General features: G+C 36.9%; 1 protein-coding gene across 3 annotated transcripts in view; it reads right to left on the bottom strand.

Moving 5' to 3' along the window:
- Window positions 1-17415, bottom strand: part of GDAP2 (ganglioside induced differentiation associated protein 2) — a 93697-nt gene that overhangs the window by 65315 nt on the left and 10967 nt on the right. For all 3 annotated transcript variants that reach the window (XM_074381194.1, XM_003933529.4, XM_010344070.3), the window contains exons 4-6: window positions 9121-9274; window positions 8582-8670; window positions 3149-3225 (exon numbers count right to left, since the gene is read on the bottom strand). In XM_074381194.1, coding sequence (XP_074237295.1) covers window positions 3149-3225; window positions 8582-8670; window positions 9121-9274 — 320 coding nt within the window. The remainder of the gene's footprint in view (window positions 1-3148; window positions 3226-8581; window positions 8671-9120; window positions 9275-17415) is intronic.

The raw sequence follows: 17415 nt of genomic DNA, 5'->3' as shown, positions 1-17415 counted from the left end.
TCTTCCTGATCTTAGGCAAAACGCTTTCAGTATTTTACCATGAAGTATGTGAGCTAAGGGTTTCCCACAGATGCCCTTTTTCAAGTTGAAGAAGTTCTCTTTTATTCCTAGTTTGTTGACTGTTGTTATCAAAAAAGAATGTTGCAATTTTTCAATGTTCTTTTCTACATCTATTGAGATGGTCCTGTGGTTTTTATACTTTATTCTATTAACATGGTATATAACATTGATTCAGATTCTTGTATGCTGAACCAACCCTGCATTCCTGAAATAAGTCCCACTTTGGGGTGGTATACAATTCTTTTATATTCTGTTGGATTTGGTTTGATATTTTTTGCATCTCTAGTCATAAGAGATATTGCTCTATGGTTTTCTGGCATGTAGCATATTTTTAACTTTACTGGACGGAGTTGAGAATTCCGAATTTTTCATTTGCAGTCCATAATATTAAAGAGAAGACAATTAAATGAAGAAAACATTTTGGAATCATTAAATAAATCAAATATGAATGTAAAGAGATAGACAGCAGCCCTCTTAATGATGATCATAAGATTTACTGTATAAGGTGAAGTCTCAGACTCTGAGTCTTCAGACAACAATATTCTAGATTATCTCTCAAATTCAATAATCTGTTGATGATGTATTTTTTTCTTTTCTTGAGACATAATCTTGCTTTGTCATCCTGGATGGAGTCAGTGGCACAATCTTGACTCACTGCAACCTCTGCTTCCTGGGTTCGAGCAATTTTCATGTCTCGGCCTCCCTAATAGCTGGAAGTACAGGCGCCTGCCACCATATCCAGCTAATTTTTTTTTTTTTTTTAATTTTTAGTGGAGACGGGGTTTCGCCATATTGGCCAGGCTGGTCTTGAACTATTGACCTCAGGTGATCCACCCATTTCAGTCTCCCCAAGTGCTGGGATTACAGTCATGAGCTACAATACATTTCTAAAGACAAAAGAGAAATCTGGTATTCTCATTCAGAAAGTCATTCAACAAGAAGAACTTAATCACATACTATTTTGTGATAGGAACCTGGACAATCCCATTTTACTAAAAGGATGTGTGACAGTATTCTTTCATCTTTTATGTTTGTGCAACAGTATTTAGTTCACACAAAGAGGTTTGCTATGTTTAAATTCTTACTAAAATGTCTAATAAACTTGTTTTTCATTATCTGTTTATTCTTCTATAAAGATGGTTAAGTGTTGATTACTTTCCCAAGTATACTGAGGGCAAAGACTTATTCTCTGTTCCTCTAAATCTGGGTCAGGTGTCATGATAAGTTGCCATGGTACTGTGGGGCATACTTTAGCAGGGTATTTGTCACACTGTAGGGTGATCTTTGTTTACCTGGCTGTGTCAGCATTAGTCTGCCAACTCCCTGAGAGCAGGAGCCATATCTCGTTTGTATCCTATCCTATGAAAATGGACACATCTCTAAACTGGCCTTCACTCCTCAGCTTCAAACTGATGAGCACAACAGTTTGCTGAGCCTCTGCTCCTGATGATCCTCTGATCCTTTAAGACAACGTGTTCAGAAAATAATGTCTTCAACCCATCTCCAAAACTTTTCCTACTTTCTATTTCTATCTCAATGGTGTTATCGCAATCTAGTAATTCAAGCCAAAAAAAATTCAATAGAAGTCACACTTAACTCTTTTTTCCCACATGTATTTAATCAACCACCAACTCCAGTTGAATTTATTTACTAATATTTAAAACGTTAACACTACCAGTACCCTTGTTCAGGCCTGATCATTTCTCATGTGGAGTACTGCTACCACCTGTTATCTCTTCTTGCCATTAGTCTTTCTCTTTCCAAATCATCCTCCACACAGCTAAAACAGAAAGTAGATGACATCATTTGAGTAAAGCTCTTTTGTTTCCCATGACTTAATTAATAAAGTCTAAATTTCACAGCTTGTGACACAAGGCCTTGAGTGATCTTACCCCTATCTAACTTTCATTGCTGCCACTGTGAGCCTCACATTTTATGCAACAGCAATACTAAACACTCTATGCTATATCTTATTTCTATGCCTTTGCTCAGGCTTGTATGACTGTTGCCACTTGCCTCTGTCCCTTGGCAAACCTCATGTACCTTTTACAATTATTTCAACTTATGTATCACTTCCTATGGGAAGCATTTCCTAACCCCATGCCAGGCTAAAGTTATGTCCTATCCTTCCCATACCTCCATTAATGCACTTATTGCAATTATCCTAACTTCTCTGAATTATCTATCTCCACTAAAGGATAAAGGCTCCTTGAGCAAACAACCATTATTTTTTCACCGGCGTATTCCCAGGACCTAATATAGTAAACCTGATATATGCTAAACACTCAGTAAAAGATCACTGGAAGACTCTATGCATAAATAAAGAAGATGAAACAAAGTAAATGTGCCTTTTTTCAGCAAATTCAAAAGTACATATATATTTTATATGTAGCTACATATGCTTTGAATACATACTTCACCAATAGATAGCTAATATGAATGTATTAGCTCATTTAATTATCACAAAAAACTGGATACAGGTACTATTAGTATTCCAATTTTACAGAAGCAGAGAAGTTAAGTAACTTGCTCAGTGATACAAAACTGGGAAATACTGTAAGCTGAATTAGACAAAGCACTCTAAAATTAAAGTGTAATGAGATAAGAATAAACTATTTTCTAGAATGGCTTGAAATTAAATGGAAATATACTAAACCTAACTACATATAATAAAATATATAAATCTCACAGTACCAGCCACTAGGCTAGGCTGTCACCTGGTCAGCCAGACATCAAAGATTTTCTGGCATGTTAGTTTTCCAGTTACGCTCCCCAAACATGCAGTGCTTAAAGGTGATGCTTTGAGAGCTAACACAGGGGCCAAGCAGAACAACTCTACTTTTTAAGATTTCACTTACAGTGACAACAGTTTAATCATAAAAAATACGAATAAAATGCTCCTTCTTGACTTATTTTTAGTTTCCAATACTGTCTTTTTTCAATGAATGATGGTAAGTCCACTGTCAGATATATACATAGATAATTAGGATTTGTCTGCTGGAAACCCCGTAAGTATATAGTGATAAGCCAAAGGCAAATGCTTAAAGGTAGAAATAAGATTTAAACAATGTAACAATTAGCAAAATACCTCTTCAAGATCAGAGACAGCAAATACCACTTTTTCAATGGTTTCCCCATGAATCTCTAGAAATCTCCTGACAGTGCCTAAAAAAAGAACAGAAAGATTACTCAATAAGTAAAAAATTACTTACACATAAAAATCAAGCTCTTCAGTGTTTATTTTTCTAAGGGATCACTTCTCACTTCGTTCAGGACTCTGCTTAGTAATACTTGTATAAAAACCCGTCTCTGATCTGCTTTCCTCCACAGCAACTGGGATAGACATTTTATGAAGTTATTTGCGTACTGTTATCCTCCCTGTCTTCTCCTCATTCACTAGAATGAAAGCTCAATAACAGAAGAAGCTCTATTGGATTTATTGCTCCATTTCCAATGTCAAGAACAGTGTCTGGCAAGAGAAGATGCTGACTTCAGACCATTCTTTTTCATATAGTATGTTGTTCTTATTCCTTTCTTTAGCCAGAATGATTTAGCAGAAGTGTTTTTCCATTCATTCAGTTACAGTATCTAACCCAGCCTTTCAGCCCTTCACAAAACTCCACAAATAAAGCTCCATTATTTTTTCTTAATTTCTATGTTATTCTAATTCTTCTCTATCAACTTCCTAATAACAACATCTACTGACCTTTACTTCAGTTATTAACTCATTGGGTCTCTCCCTAGCTTTAGTCCTTAACACGTATGCCCTCACCTTTTAAAAATGTTGTCCTCCAGGGTTTTGTCTTCAACATTTTTTAGATATACTTATTCTCCTTAGCTCACTAATTTGCTGGATAGGTATTACCTCAAATGTTGATGGCTCCCAAATCTTTATATTCTTTTTTTTCTGAGCAAAAGACCCAAATTCCCTGATGCCTATTGGGTCTACCTGCTCAGATAACTCACACAGACCTCAAATTCAATGTATCCAAACCTGACACCAACAGGTCCAAATCCTGACCGCCATCTTTTTCCAGGAAACTGGCTCCTTTTAACCTCCATTACTTACCTTCATTACATATCAATATCCAGCCATCATCCAAGCTAGAATCCTGAATTGTCTTTGATGCTTTCTTTACCTCTTCCTTCATATTGCATTTTCAAATAGTTCCCATGACTTTTAATTCTATTGCTAATATTTCTAAGATTTATTCCTTTCTTTTGGCTGCTTTCAGGTTCTCAAGGCTCACACAGACTTTGACAATAAGCTCCTAACTGCTCTCCTGTGTCTTTTTTCCCCAAGTCTACATACTCACTGTTGGCTGACTTATATTCTCATGTTACCCTCCTTACTAAACACTGGTGATCGCTCTGCACTGCTTACAGGTTAAGATTAAAAAACCCTAGCATGACTCTCTACACTCCAACCCCAACTATCTACTTTCCCCCAGTCAGCTCATTAGTCCTACTTCCAAATATTTCTCCCATATCTTACGCTTTAGCTAAATCTACTTTGCTGTATTCAAAACATATCACTTACTTTTATGATGCCATGCCTCTGGTTGCATGGTTACTTTTGACTAGAATATGACTCATCCACCATTCTCCTCTTCATGAGCTCCTACTCATTTTTCAACACCCAGCCAAGAGCCATCCCCAACCTTCCTTGGTCCCCTTGGAATCTTTTGAACACCCTTCATTTAAAGAATTTCTCACATTTTATAGCTAGATTAAGCTTTCTGAAGACCAACTATATTTTATAATAATATTACTTTAATTTGGGGCCTAGTACACCTTATGATGTGATATGCAATCTTTCAAAAGTAACTAGTAACAATTTATGGCTCAGGTACATATTGCCTGCTTTGTTCCACATTGTATCTCATGAACCTAACACAGCAAACCCATTTGTTAAAATACTAAACAAACACTCCTTACTCTCCTCCAGTTGGATAACAAATTTATTTTTCATTTCTCCCTCTATTCTGCTTTAATACTTTTTCAAAAATGAACTTTCAAAATAAGATTTTCAGCAGGGTATAGGGGCTCATGGCTATAATCTCAGCACTTTGCGGGGTGAGGGTGAGAGGATTACTTGAGCCTGAATTTGAGACTAGCTTGAGCAACACAGTGAGACCCTGTGTTCATAATTTTTTTTTTCAAATTAGCTAGTATGGTGGCACATAGCTGTAGTCTTAGCTACCTGGGAGGCTGACAAGGGAGGATTTCTTGAGCCCAGGAGGTTGAGGCTGCAGTGAGCTGTGAGCTGTGATTGCCCCACTGCACTACAGCCTGGGCAACAGTGTATGACTCTTTCTCTCAAAAAACATACAAACAAACAAAAAACAAAAAGATTTTTGGTTTCCTATTTATTTTGACACCAAGTTTTAATGTTCATGCATAATAGTTTTCCAGAATATATTATTTCCTTTGGAAGATAAAATACAATGCTAAATAGCAACCAAATCGAATTTTCTCAGTGGAATTCATTTAGAAAATTAACTCTGCAAAAGCAGTGAAGACTGATGTCATGAATCTAAGGTTTTAGTACTAACCGCAAGGCTATGTTTTTCCTTTCAAAGTATCATCTGTGCACTATTATCTGCAACCAATCACGACGTCCTGTGCTTAAATATCTAATGAATACCCTTTAACTTATAAGAATGACATCTAGGACATTACAATTCCCCATCTGGAACCACCACAAGAACAAACACCTTCATCTTATTTCTCACCACTATTCTTTTGTATACAGCACATAGTAGTCACTCAAATTTTTGTTGGATGAATAAATAACCTGATAAATTTATTTCAATACAGATGTAGGTTTTTTTCTGGTGAAGAACAAGCTACATATGAACTAAGAAAAAAAACCACAAGTCTTAATATATCTATCAAAAACATATTACTTAGGCTTCAAAGGAAATAAATTTTGTTAAGTTTAGTAAGAAAGTTTTTGATACTAAGAACTTAAGAGTCTTATCATTAGATTTGTCCTTGGCCCATATATGCCTCAAAAGTATCCAAGCCATTTGTTTTCCAAATGCTTGATAAAGTAACCGAACAAAGGTTACTTTATACATGCACAGAATACATGCGTCTTCTGTGCATGTATTTGAATGAGATGCTACAGTTTTGCCACTAGATTTAAGGCACAGTAAGTCAAATGTGCCTTATAAACTTTGAGTTAATTTGCCCATTTAAGAATTGTACATTTCCTTTTTGCTAATTAAATTCCTAGAAATTGCTTCATCAAAGTCTCTTATACTCACTATTAATCGTTATCTGCTGTTACTCTCAAAGTTGACCTCTCCTATAGTACTGAATCAAATGATTTGCCTGGGGCTGCAGAGTAGTGTTGGCCTGGTAGAATCAGAACTAAAAACTAGCCTTAACTCCCTGTTCAGAGCCTTTTCTAAAAAATCATGCTGCCTCTTTAAAATATAATCCTTGGGATTACCTTAATAAAAAATAGATACACAAAGGAAGCTATGGGATGACAGGGCAAGGACTAAGTAAAATCAGAGAATACAGGGACCGGCCAAAAGCCTTGTCAGGAGCAATGATATCAAGGCAGGAGCTTCGCTTTGGTTAGGCACCATTTAGAAAATAGGCAGGTTATAACACAGCAGTCTTCCCCTGAAGCAGTTCTAACTCAAACGGAATGAATCATCTAGTATAACAGACAGGTTCCTAGACTTGGCAGTAAGAAGGTCTGGATATATGCTCCAACTCTGTATAACCCTGAGAACAGGAGAAATTTCTGAGCCTCTTTATTTGTGTAAGGGACACCATACTACCTAAAACACTGGGTTGTTAAGGAAAGTAAGTGGAATTTACTTGTCCCTTTTTAAAATATGTATTTCTTAAGCAAGTAACATATGTCAAGCATTCAAGAAAGAAAGATAAGATCCATGCCTCTCAAGCTCAGTCTAATACAATGTATACAAACTTAATTATAAAATATACAAATTTACTATAAAATCCTTGAGCAGTTAGAATACTGGATTTTAAAATAGCTTATAATTTAATAAGACTAAGACTGAACAGCTCCTCACCCTAACTTCCAGGCTATGTAATAATAATTTATACATTCAAGTATCTTTGTGTTATTTGTGGAAATAAGGCTTTCAGCTCTTCAACTTTAAATTCTAGAGATAAAAAGGGGTCTTCAATATCATTTAGTATAGTTTGTCTCCCAAATGAGAAATGTTTTCTATAATAGCTGCAACAGATGGTTATGTAGTCTCTGCATGGATGTCCCTAGTGACAAGAAGTTCACTAAAATACTTTTCTGTTACAGATAGTACTATCTCAAGTGGGACCAATATTTTCTGCCTTATAACTTGGTCTTAGACTTTGCCTTGTACAGTTGAAGTTCTTATCTACAATCCTGATGAGGATCTGTAAATTTCCTGAAATAACATAGAAATTCTGTATTTATGCACATTTTTCTTGAGTAAAGGTCCACAGTGTTCTTTCACCAGACGCTCATTGTAGTTTATGATAATACCCCAACGAACTTCCGCTTGAAAAATGTAGCACAGAGTAAGTCCACAATGAGAGTCCTTCAGACATTTGAAGACGGACATCATGTTTGCTATAAGCATGCTCTTCTTTAGGAGAAACACCACTAATGGTTGAAACTGTTTGTCCTCCTGTTTGTCACTGTCTCATGCAATATGACACACGCAAATATACACAAAACTTGAGATGTGGTCTAAACCTGCATATATATAGTGAGATCACGGACTCTAGCTGCAGGCCATATTTTCATGTCACATATATACATTTGGCTCATATTAATTGAGCCTAGTCTTTTTAAAACCTAAATGCAGAGTTTTACATTCAAATAGCATGTGTGAAAGTGGCTAAACTGCCAAGTGTTACACAAATATGATACCATGAAATCTGACTGCATTTGTTGCAGACTGTTAAGATTATTCTAAATTCTGATTTAACTACTCAATACATTAGCCATACTTTCTAACTTAGCATCACTTTCAAATTCAAGAGGCCAGCTACTCTGAACCTACTCTGGTTTCGGGGGCTGCCCAATTCAAGACTCATTCTTTGCTCAATTAAATTCTGATAAATTAAAAAAATGAATAGGGATGTCTTCTAACCCTTTATTCAAATGGATAAAAATGTCAACCTGGAAAACTAAATTGAGAGCTCTGCAACCTGCCAATAAAAACTTCCCTCCAGAGTGCCACCACAATCACTTAATTAATTTTCTTTGACTATAACTATTTAACTAATGATAAAAAAAAAAATTTTTGTTGCTTTTTTTTTTTTTTTTTTTTTGAGATGAGGTCTCGCTATATGTTGCTCAGGCTAGAGTGCAGTGTCTACTCATAGGTGTCATCACAGCTCACTACAGCCTTAAACTTCTCACTTCAAGTGATCCTCCTGCCTCAGCCTCCCAAGTTGCTGGAATTACAAGTGTAAGCCACCATGTCCAGAATTAAAAAAAAATTTTATGATTCAACTCAAGTAGAGCATCTCCAATATTACTTACGAAGTGCTATGTGTGTTGCATCCTCTAAAGGATAACCACGTTTTGCAGAATTGATGACACAGAAGCCAACAGAAGACATTGACTGCTCTCTGCAATCAAACGAAAAACACAAAAATTGCACTTCAAACATCTGTAATACATACACAACAACATATCACTAATTCCAAAATGCAGCTCAACTTCTCCTTGCCTCCCTCTTCTACAAAACTACTATAATAGCTAACCCAATTGCACTACTCAATAATTATATTAATATACAATTTAACTGCATGCACTCTTTGGAGGACATATATTACACATAAAAACTGAATAAAAATGGAAAAAGGTTAAATTCTTAAGTTATTCAAATCTATCCCATTATCCTGCTAAGTTTGGAAGAATAATTATATCACCAGGGTCCTCCTAAATCACCTAAGTTCCTTAAAATTTGACTTCCATTGCTAGGTCTTTAATCTTTAAAAACTGGGGCCTTCATATTTAAAAACTGGGGTCTTTAACAATGTATAATATGCTATGTCCAGAAAATGAGTAGACCATACTTTGCCAGTTGAAGTACGTTTCTGTAGCAGCTATAAAGGGAACTCTCAGCTGCTGTGCGATAGCGGCTCTTATATTTAGGTCCCACTGTGTGAATGATGAACCGGGCAGCTAGATTGAATCCTTTTGTCAATTTTGCTTCCCCTGTTCGGCAACCTGGAAACAATAGAAACACATATAAATTTGGAGGTATTAAGAAAACAAAAATAAAAACAAATGAAAACATCAAACAGAGAAAGTATTAGGAACTCTGAGAAATTTCTGTTAAAACTACAGACTGAATACAAGCATTTATTTCTGCTCCTTCTGTTCCCAAAATGACAGTAAAGCAATACAACAGGTAAAGAGAATGAGAAAGAACAGAGAAACATCATCAAAATTTTGGAAGGTAGAAGGTCAACTGACTAGTAACTGACTCAACAGAGCAGAGAAATTTAATTGTTTGAAGAAATGAGATAACTAATATGAAGTAAGCTGATTTGTACTGAAAAGCAGTGTGGGATACAAGACACAGGGCTTTGATTCAAATCCTGAGTCACCATGTTCCTGTTGAGACACTCCGGGCAGGGGCTTGGCCTTGATGTAACTCCACTTCCTATTTAAAAGTGATACTAGCAGTACGTACTTCACAGAATTAAATGTTATTATATGCAAAGTGCATACATGCATTAGCAATTATTATTACTAGAGAATGCTAAAAAGGCTCAGAAACTGTAGACCTAAGTACTTGTAAAGGCTATGCTGTGAAGTGGGCTGTGGGACTAAAAAAATTTTGTATAAAAACAGTCAAATCTACAATTCCTCTCCCAGCCAGCACAGCAAGGTGATGATTTTTTTTTTTTTTTTTTTAAACCACCAGAGCAGCAGGGAGGAAGTTTATTCTCTGGAGATGCTCAACTAGAGAGTTTCTGGATTACGGAACCCCAGCACAGTTGAAAAGAGGGGATTTAGTTAAAGTATTATACCTAACAACAAAAGTCTAGCCTCTGCTCCTAAACGGCTTTCAAAACAGACATCTAGGCTTAAACCCCTGGAAGATTCCTTTGCAAAAAATTGAGAGGCCCAAACCAAAGGACCTACAGATTATGGTAACTGGGGAAAGTTCCCCAATAAAATAACAGGGCTCCTATTCTGTCATCTGCATCAGGACCCACCAGGCCCACCTTTGTCCACTGTTAGGAACTAAATGCATGGGTTCCCTCAAAATTCCTTTTTTTTTTTTTCAATAATAAAGCCATTTTCCCAACCTTGGCAGCTATAAAAAGAAATACCATCTATTAAAGAAAAACAAAGCATTAGCTTTTTATAATACAGAGAACAGATCCCTCATACATTTAGCTCTTTTTCTTATATAAAAAAAAAAAAGAATAAAGAAGAAGAAGAAAGAGAAAGAGGAAGAGGGAGAGAGGACGGGGGTATTGCTTTATTGCCCGGGCTAGAATGCAATCTAAATATGGGTATGCCTATAATTGTCCTTAATAATGGTGATATAAAAGAAAATGAGGGAAGAGAATAACAAACAAGGAGCCAACCAAGATTTCTTTTAAACTTCTAAGTTGATATGATGTGGTACTGATAAGAGTGTATATTTTGTATATTTAAAGTGGAGAGTTCTATAAATGTTAATTACATTTACTTGTTCCAGATCTGAGTTCTAGTCCTGAATATCGTTAATTTTCTGTCTCATTGATCTGTCTAATATTAATGTTGAAGTCTCCCACTATTATTATGTGGGAGTCTAAGTCTCTTTATAAGTCTTGTATGTCTGCGTATTCCTGTATTGGGTGCGTATATATTTAGGATCTTTAGCTCTTCTTGTTGTTGCATTGATCTTTTTATCATTATATAATGTCCTTCTTTGCTTCTTTTGATCTTTGTTGCTTTATTGTAACTTCTGCTTTTTATTTATTTATTTTAGCTCTCTGGTTGGTTGGTAAATCTTTCTCCATCCCTTGTTTGGAGTCTTCGTGTATCCTTGAATGTGAGATGGGTCTGGATGCAGCATACTGATGGGAATTTTAGTTTTTTATTCAAATTGCCTGTCTTTGGATTGGGGGATTTAGTCAATTTAAATTTAGAATTAATAATAATATATGTGAGTTTAATACTGCCATTAGCTGGCTATTTTGTCCATTAGTTGACGTAAATTCTTCATTATATTGATGCTCTTTTTGATAATTTTTTTAGAAAGGCTGATACTGTTTGTTCCTTTCTATGTGTAGTGGTTCTTTCAGAAGCTCTTGTAAAGCAGGCCTTGTGGTGATGAAATCTCTGAGTGCTTGCTTATTCACAAAAAACTTTATTTTTCCTTCACTTGTGAAGCTTAGTTTGGCTGGATGTGAAATTCTGGGTTGAAAGTTCTTTTCTTTAAGGATGTTGAATATTGGCCCCCACTCTCTTCTGGCTTGTAGGGTTTCTGCTGAGAGATCTGCTGTAAGTCTGATAGGCTTCCCTTTGTGGGTAACCTGACCTTTCTCTCTGGCTGCCCTTAGTATTTTCTCCTTCATTTCAACCCTGGTGAATCTGACGATTATGTGCCTTGGAGTTGCTCTTCTTGAGGAATATCTCTGTGGTGTTCTCTGTATTACCTGGAGTTGAATATTATCCTGCCTTACTAGGCTGGGAAAATTTTCCTGAATAATGTCCTGAAGCGTATTTTCCAGCTTGGATTCATTCTCTTCGTCACATTCAGGTACATCTATCAAGCGTAGATTAGGTCTTTTCACATAGTCCCATATTTCTTGGAGACTTTGCTCGTTCCTTTTTATCCTTTTTTCTCTAATCTTGTCTTCTTGTTTTATTTCATTGAGTTGGTCTTCGACCTCTGATATCCTTTCCTCTGCTTGATCAATTCGGCTGTTAAAACTTGTGCATACTTCACGAAGTTCTCCTATTGTGTTTTTCAGCTCCATCAATTCACTTATTTTCCTCTCTAAATTGTGTATTCTTTTTAACATTTCGTCAAATCTTTTTTCAAAGTTCTTAGTTACTTTAGATTGGGTTAAAACAAGTTCTTTTAATTCACAGAAGTTTCTCATTATCCACATTTTGAAGCCTGCTTCTGTAATTGGAACACACTCGTTCTCCATCAAGCCTTGTTCCGTTGCTGATGAGGAACTGTGATCCCCCGCTGAGGGAGAGGCGTTCTGATCTTGGGCATTCTCAGCCTTTTTTGGCCGTTTTCCTCCCTTCGTTATAAATTTATCCATCTGTGGTCTTTGTATTCACCGTCTTTGTAATTAGGTTTCTGAGTGGACGTCCAACTTACTGATTCTCAGCGCCGAAATCTGAGCAACCCACTGCACCGACCAAATCAGCGGCGTTAAGATTGATGGTGCTTTTCTGACTCTGCACCAAGAACCGTCGCTCCAAGGCGCCGGCAAAACCACCTCGCCGGTCACAAGAGTCGCGCTGGCGACCCGTGGGGCTCCTCCGCTGGGAATCTCCTGGTGCGTGAGCAACAAGAATTCATGTGAAGGTGTGGCGTCCTCTCATTCTTTGCGCTTTCACTGGGAGCTACAATCCCGAGCTGCTAGTGATCAGCCATCTTGGATCTCACCACCTCAAAATTCCTATGTTAAATTCTACACCCTAATGTGATGGTGTTAGAAGGTAGGGTCTTTGGAAGGTAACTGGAATTAGATACAGTCATGAGGGTAGAGCCCTTATGAATGAGAGCTGAATCCTTATAAGGGTCTACAGAGAGCTGCTACCTCTTTCTGCCACGTGAAAATACAATGAAAACTCAGCAGTCTGCAGTCAGGAAGATAGACCTTAGCAGAACCTGACCATGCTGGTACCCTCATCTCAGATTTCCAGTCTCCAGAAGTTCCTGTTCTTTATAAGCCACTCAGCCTATGATACTTTGTTATAGCAGCCTGAACTTACGTATGTATACACCTATGTGTACAAAGTTTCCCATGAACTTTTCAGTTCTTCCATCTTCAATCCAGGTAACACTTAAGGGACACCAGAAAGCAACAAAAGCCTCTAACAAAAACTAAAAGGGGAGACTTAGCACATGATCAAGAAACAGACAACACAGGGAAGAAAACTTAAAATCAGAATGTCATAAAAATATGACTATTCAGAGAACAGGAAATGGCACTTATGTAAGTGGTATAGCCAAGTGAAAAACATGACAGCAGAAATGAAAAGTTCAATAGAAGGGTTAAAACTAAACTTGAAGAAATCCCCCAGAAAATAAAACAAAAAGAAACTAAAAGTAAGAGATAAAAGATAAGAAAACTGAAGAATTAAGCAAGAAAATACAACATCCAATAGGATTTCTTCAGAGAGAATGAAGAATACAGAGTAAAGAAATTATGAATGAAATAAAACTAAAAATTTCCCATAATGGAAAAATATGAGTTTCTGGAGTCAAATAACCCATAAAATAGTCAAACCATATGAAGGCACATCACTGTAAAATCTAGGAGCACTTAGAAACAAAGATGAGATCATAAACTTTCCAGAAAGAAACCAGTAACATACAATCAGGGATAAGACCAGCACGAGACTTCTCAACAGCACTAATCGAAGCAGAAAACAAAGGAGCAGTGCCCTCAAATTTCTGGAAAACGATTTCCAAGCTGGAATTCTATTTCTGAGCACAATACAAATTAAGTATGAAGGCAGAAGTAAAATCTCAGTAGTTTTGCCCTACTGCATCTTTCTTTAAAATCTCCCGGTAGATTTACTCACAAAGATGAGAGATCCAATCCATCAAACAGATAAAAAGATTTTCCAGAATGATGTTTAAAAAAAGTTCAATAATAATAACTGTGCAGCAGGAATACAGAACAGTCTAGAGAGGAAAGGGAGGATGGAGGGTTCCAGGAGGGACTGTGGCAAGAAAAAAATAGAATGGAAGATCAAACTGTTATCGCTCCAATTAAGAGAGCCATCTTACTATGAGCAATGGCCCAGGTCTAACATGATACAACATTAAGTAGACAACACAACACCACCTATGAAATATTTTAGCCAAAACTTGACTCCATTAGACATAATGTCAAGTTTATAGGAAATACAAACTAAATGGTACCTCAAATAAATCAAACAAATCTAGAAGGAGGGATATCGTGAAAATAATTGGCCTCGTTCACTCAACAAGCCAGTGTCATAGACAGGGGACTGTGCTGGATAACAAAATAACACACACACAGCTGGGTGTGGCGGCTCACACTTGTATTCTCAGCATTTTAGGAGGCCAAGGAGGGCAGATCATGAGGTTGGGAGTTTGAGACCAGACTGACCAACATGGTGAAACCCTGTCTCTAAATACAAAAATTAGCTGGGTGTGCTGGCACACGCCTATAATCCCAGATACTCAGAGGAGGCTGAGGCAGGAGAATCACTAGAACCCAGGAGGTGGAGGTTGTGGTGAGCTCAGATCACACCACTGTACTCCAGCCTGGGCAACAGAGTGAGACTCCATCTCAGCAAACTGACACAATAACAGAAAACTAAACACCGTATGTTCTCACTCGTAAGTGGATGTTGAACAATGAGAACATATGAACACAGGGAGGGGAACATCATGCACTGGGGCCTGTTGGGAGGCACTGGTGTTAGGGGAGGGATAGCAGGGGGTGGGGGGATTGGAGAGGGCTAACATTAGGAGAAATACCTAATGAAGATGATGGGAAGGATGGATGCAGCAAACCACCATGGCATGTGTATACCTATGTAATAAACCTGCATGTTCTGCGCATGTACCCGAGAACTTAAAGTATAATAATAAAAAAAGCAAAATAAAAATAAAAATAAAACCCCACACACAGAGACAAATTAATAAACATAACAAAAAGATGCAATGTATGGTCCTGGATTGGATACTGGTTTGGATAAAACAGCTGCTGCAAAGGACATTTTTGGATCACCTGGAAATTTTAAGTATGGTCTGGGTAGCCGATGTATGTAATTTCTGAAATTAAAAGGTAGAATTCATTTGCTGAAGAAGCCAAATTGTAGAATATGTACATGATTATCTTATTTTGAGACTAGCATACATGCAATTATTCTTTTTTCCTAACAAATGATATAAGAATGTATGTATACACCCACACCCACATACAGGTTTAAATAATAAACAAACGTCACATAGGTTTAGTTTCATAAAATTTCTAAATTCACAAAGTGAATATAAGACTGATTTTTTTTCAGGGAGGAAATTTGGTTACAAAAAGCCAACCCTGCCTATTCTAATTTTAGTATCAATTCTTAGATGCTTAGATACTAACTGAACTGACATACGGTTTCATGTATCTTCTTATCAAGGATTCTATGAACACACCATGATTATCATTCTTCCTCTTTAATATGATCCTTTTTTAAGTATTTGAGAATCAGTAGTATGTTTCCCCCAAATATTCTGTTCTCTATGTTAACCCTAACTTTTTAAATTACTCTTTCAAATAATCTGGTTTTCACAGTATTACTAATTTTCTGTTAGGTATCCCCAGTTTATTACCCTTAAAAAGTAGTAATGAAAGACATACAGTTCTTGTCCACATGGAGTTTATAGTTTAATGGGGATACAGTTACTATAAGACAATTTACAAGATTACAATTGTGATAAGCCAACAAGAGAGAAGTACTGCAGGCTGGGAGCATATATGGTGGGTGGTCTGATCTATTATGCAGTAAAAAGAAAAGTGCTTTGAGGAAGAAATGTAAGCCAAGACTTAAGAATAAGGGTTGACAACTAAGAGAAAGACCAACAGCAAGTGCAAAACTAAAGCAGCGAGAAAAGATCAGTTTGACTAAGGCATGGAAAGGAAGGGAAATGGGGGCATGGGCTAAGCCTGGAGAAAAGTGACTGAGGTCTTGCAAGGCCATGGGGATCAGTTTAAGGAGTTTAGATTTTTAAGTTTAATGGGAGGCCACTAAACGGTCTGAAGTAGGGGAACCATAAGAAGGAGTTCACACTTACTGGTTGTGTGTGGACAATGAATTTAAGAAATGAAGAATGGATATGGTAAGATCAGCTGTGACAGAGGATATGGCTGTAATGTAGGCAGGGAATGATGGTTGCATATACTAGCTGCTGGAGACAATGTTGACAGACAGAAATAGATTTAAGACTAATTTAGGGCATGCTGATAGACCTTATGTGAGGGATAAGAAAGAGGAAAGTGTTAACCTTAAGGTTTCTTGAATGAAAAATGAAATGGGAGGCTGGATGTGGTGGCTCATGCCTGTAATCCCAACAATTTGGGAGGCCGAGGCAGGCAGATCACTTCAGGTCAGGAGTTCGAGACCAGCCTGGCCAGCATGGTGAAACCCCATCACCACTAAAAACACAAAAATCAGCCAGGCGTGGTGGCACATGCCTGTATTCCCAGCTACATGGGAGGCTGAGGCAGGAGAATTGCTTAAACCGGGTAGATGGAGGTTGCAGTGAGCCAAGATTGCAGCATATCAAAAAAAAAAAAAAAAAAAAAAAAGAAAGAAAGAAAGAAAAAGAAAAATGGCATGGAAAATAATGCCATTTTACTAAGACATGAAGTATTGTTAAACTATTGATGTTTCCCCATCATTTTCAACTTATTATAAGACTTTAATATTCATCTGTTAATTTTTTCATTTTCTGGCTTATACTTCCAGTCACTTAAAAATCTTTAGTCTATCAAGCAGTATCTTCTCAGCTTTCTATCATCTACAAATTTGGTAAGCCATGCTTGTTTTTATTAAGTCATTAATAAAAATGTAAAGAGAGGAGAGGAGTAAGTGTGCAGCCCTAAGATTGGCACTGATTCACTAAACACACAACTGGGGCCTAATAACTAACACTAGAAATCATACTTGTTGAACACTTACGGTGTGCTTAACACCTAATGTCCATTATGTAATTTAGTCTTCAAGATATTAACTTTTTTCCATCACCAAATATTTATTAAGTTTTTGCTCTATGTCCAGAACTGAGGTTGGAACTACTATCACCATCCTCATTTTAGAGATGAGGAAACTCAGACTCAGAGGTAAAGTAACTAGTCTTAAGTCACACAGTTAGTAAAGGGCAGAGTTATAATACGAATCCCAGTTGGGAGATGCTCAGACACACCCAGTTTAATATTGAGGTTTTACTTCCACACTTCTGTTAAATTTTCTTCTTTTATTATCCATAAGTCTAGCTCTAAGGTATACGTAAGCATTCACATGCAAGCCATTAGGAATTCTTCCAGACCAGCTCCTCTGTTACTTTTACCAAAGAACTTCTCAGTATTATCTTTAATATCCTTTCTAGTTTCTACATGTTCTTTATCATGTCTTGTTTTGCAGCTTAGTTAACA

This window comes from Saimiri boliviensis, chromosome 11 (assembly GCF_048565385.1).
Source record: "Saimiri boliviensis isolate mSaiBol1 chromosome 11, mSaiBol1.pri, whole genome shotgun sequence".
NCBI lineage: Eukaryota > Metazoa > Chordata > Mammalia > Primates > Cebidae > Saimiri > Saimiri boliviensis.
This window is presented reverse-complemented; position numbering and strand designations above follow the sequence as displayed.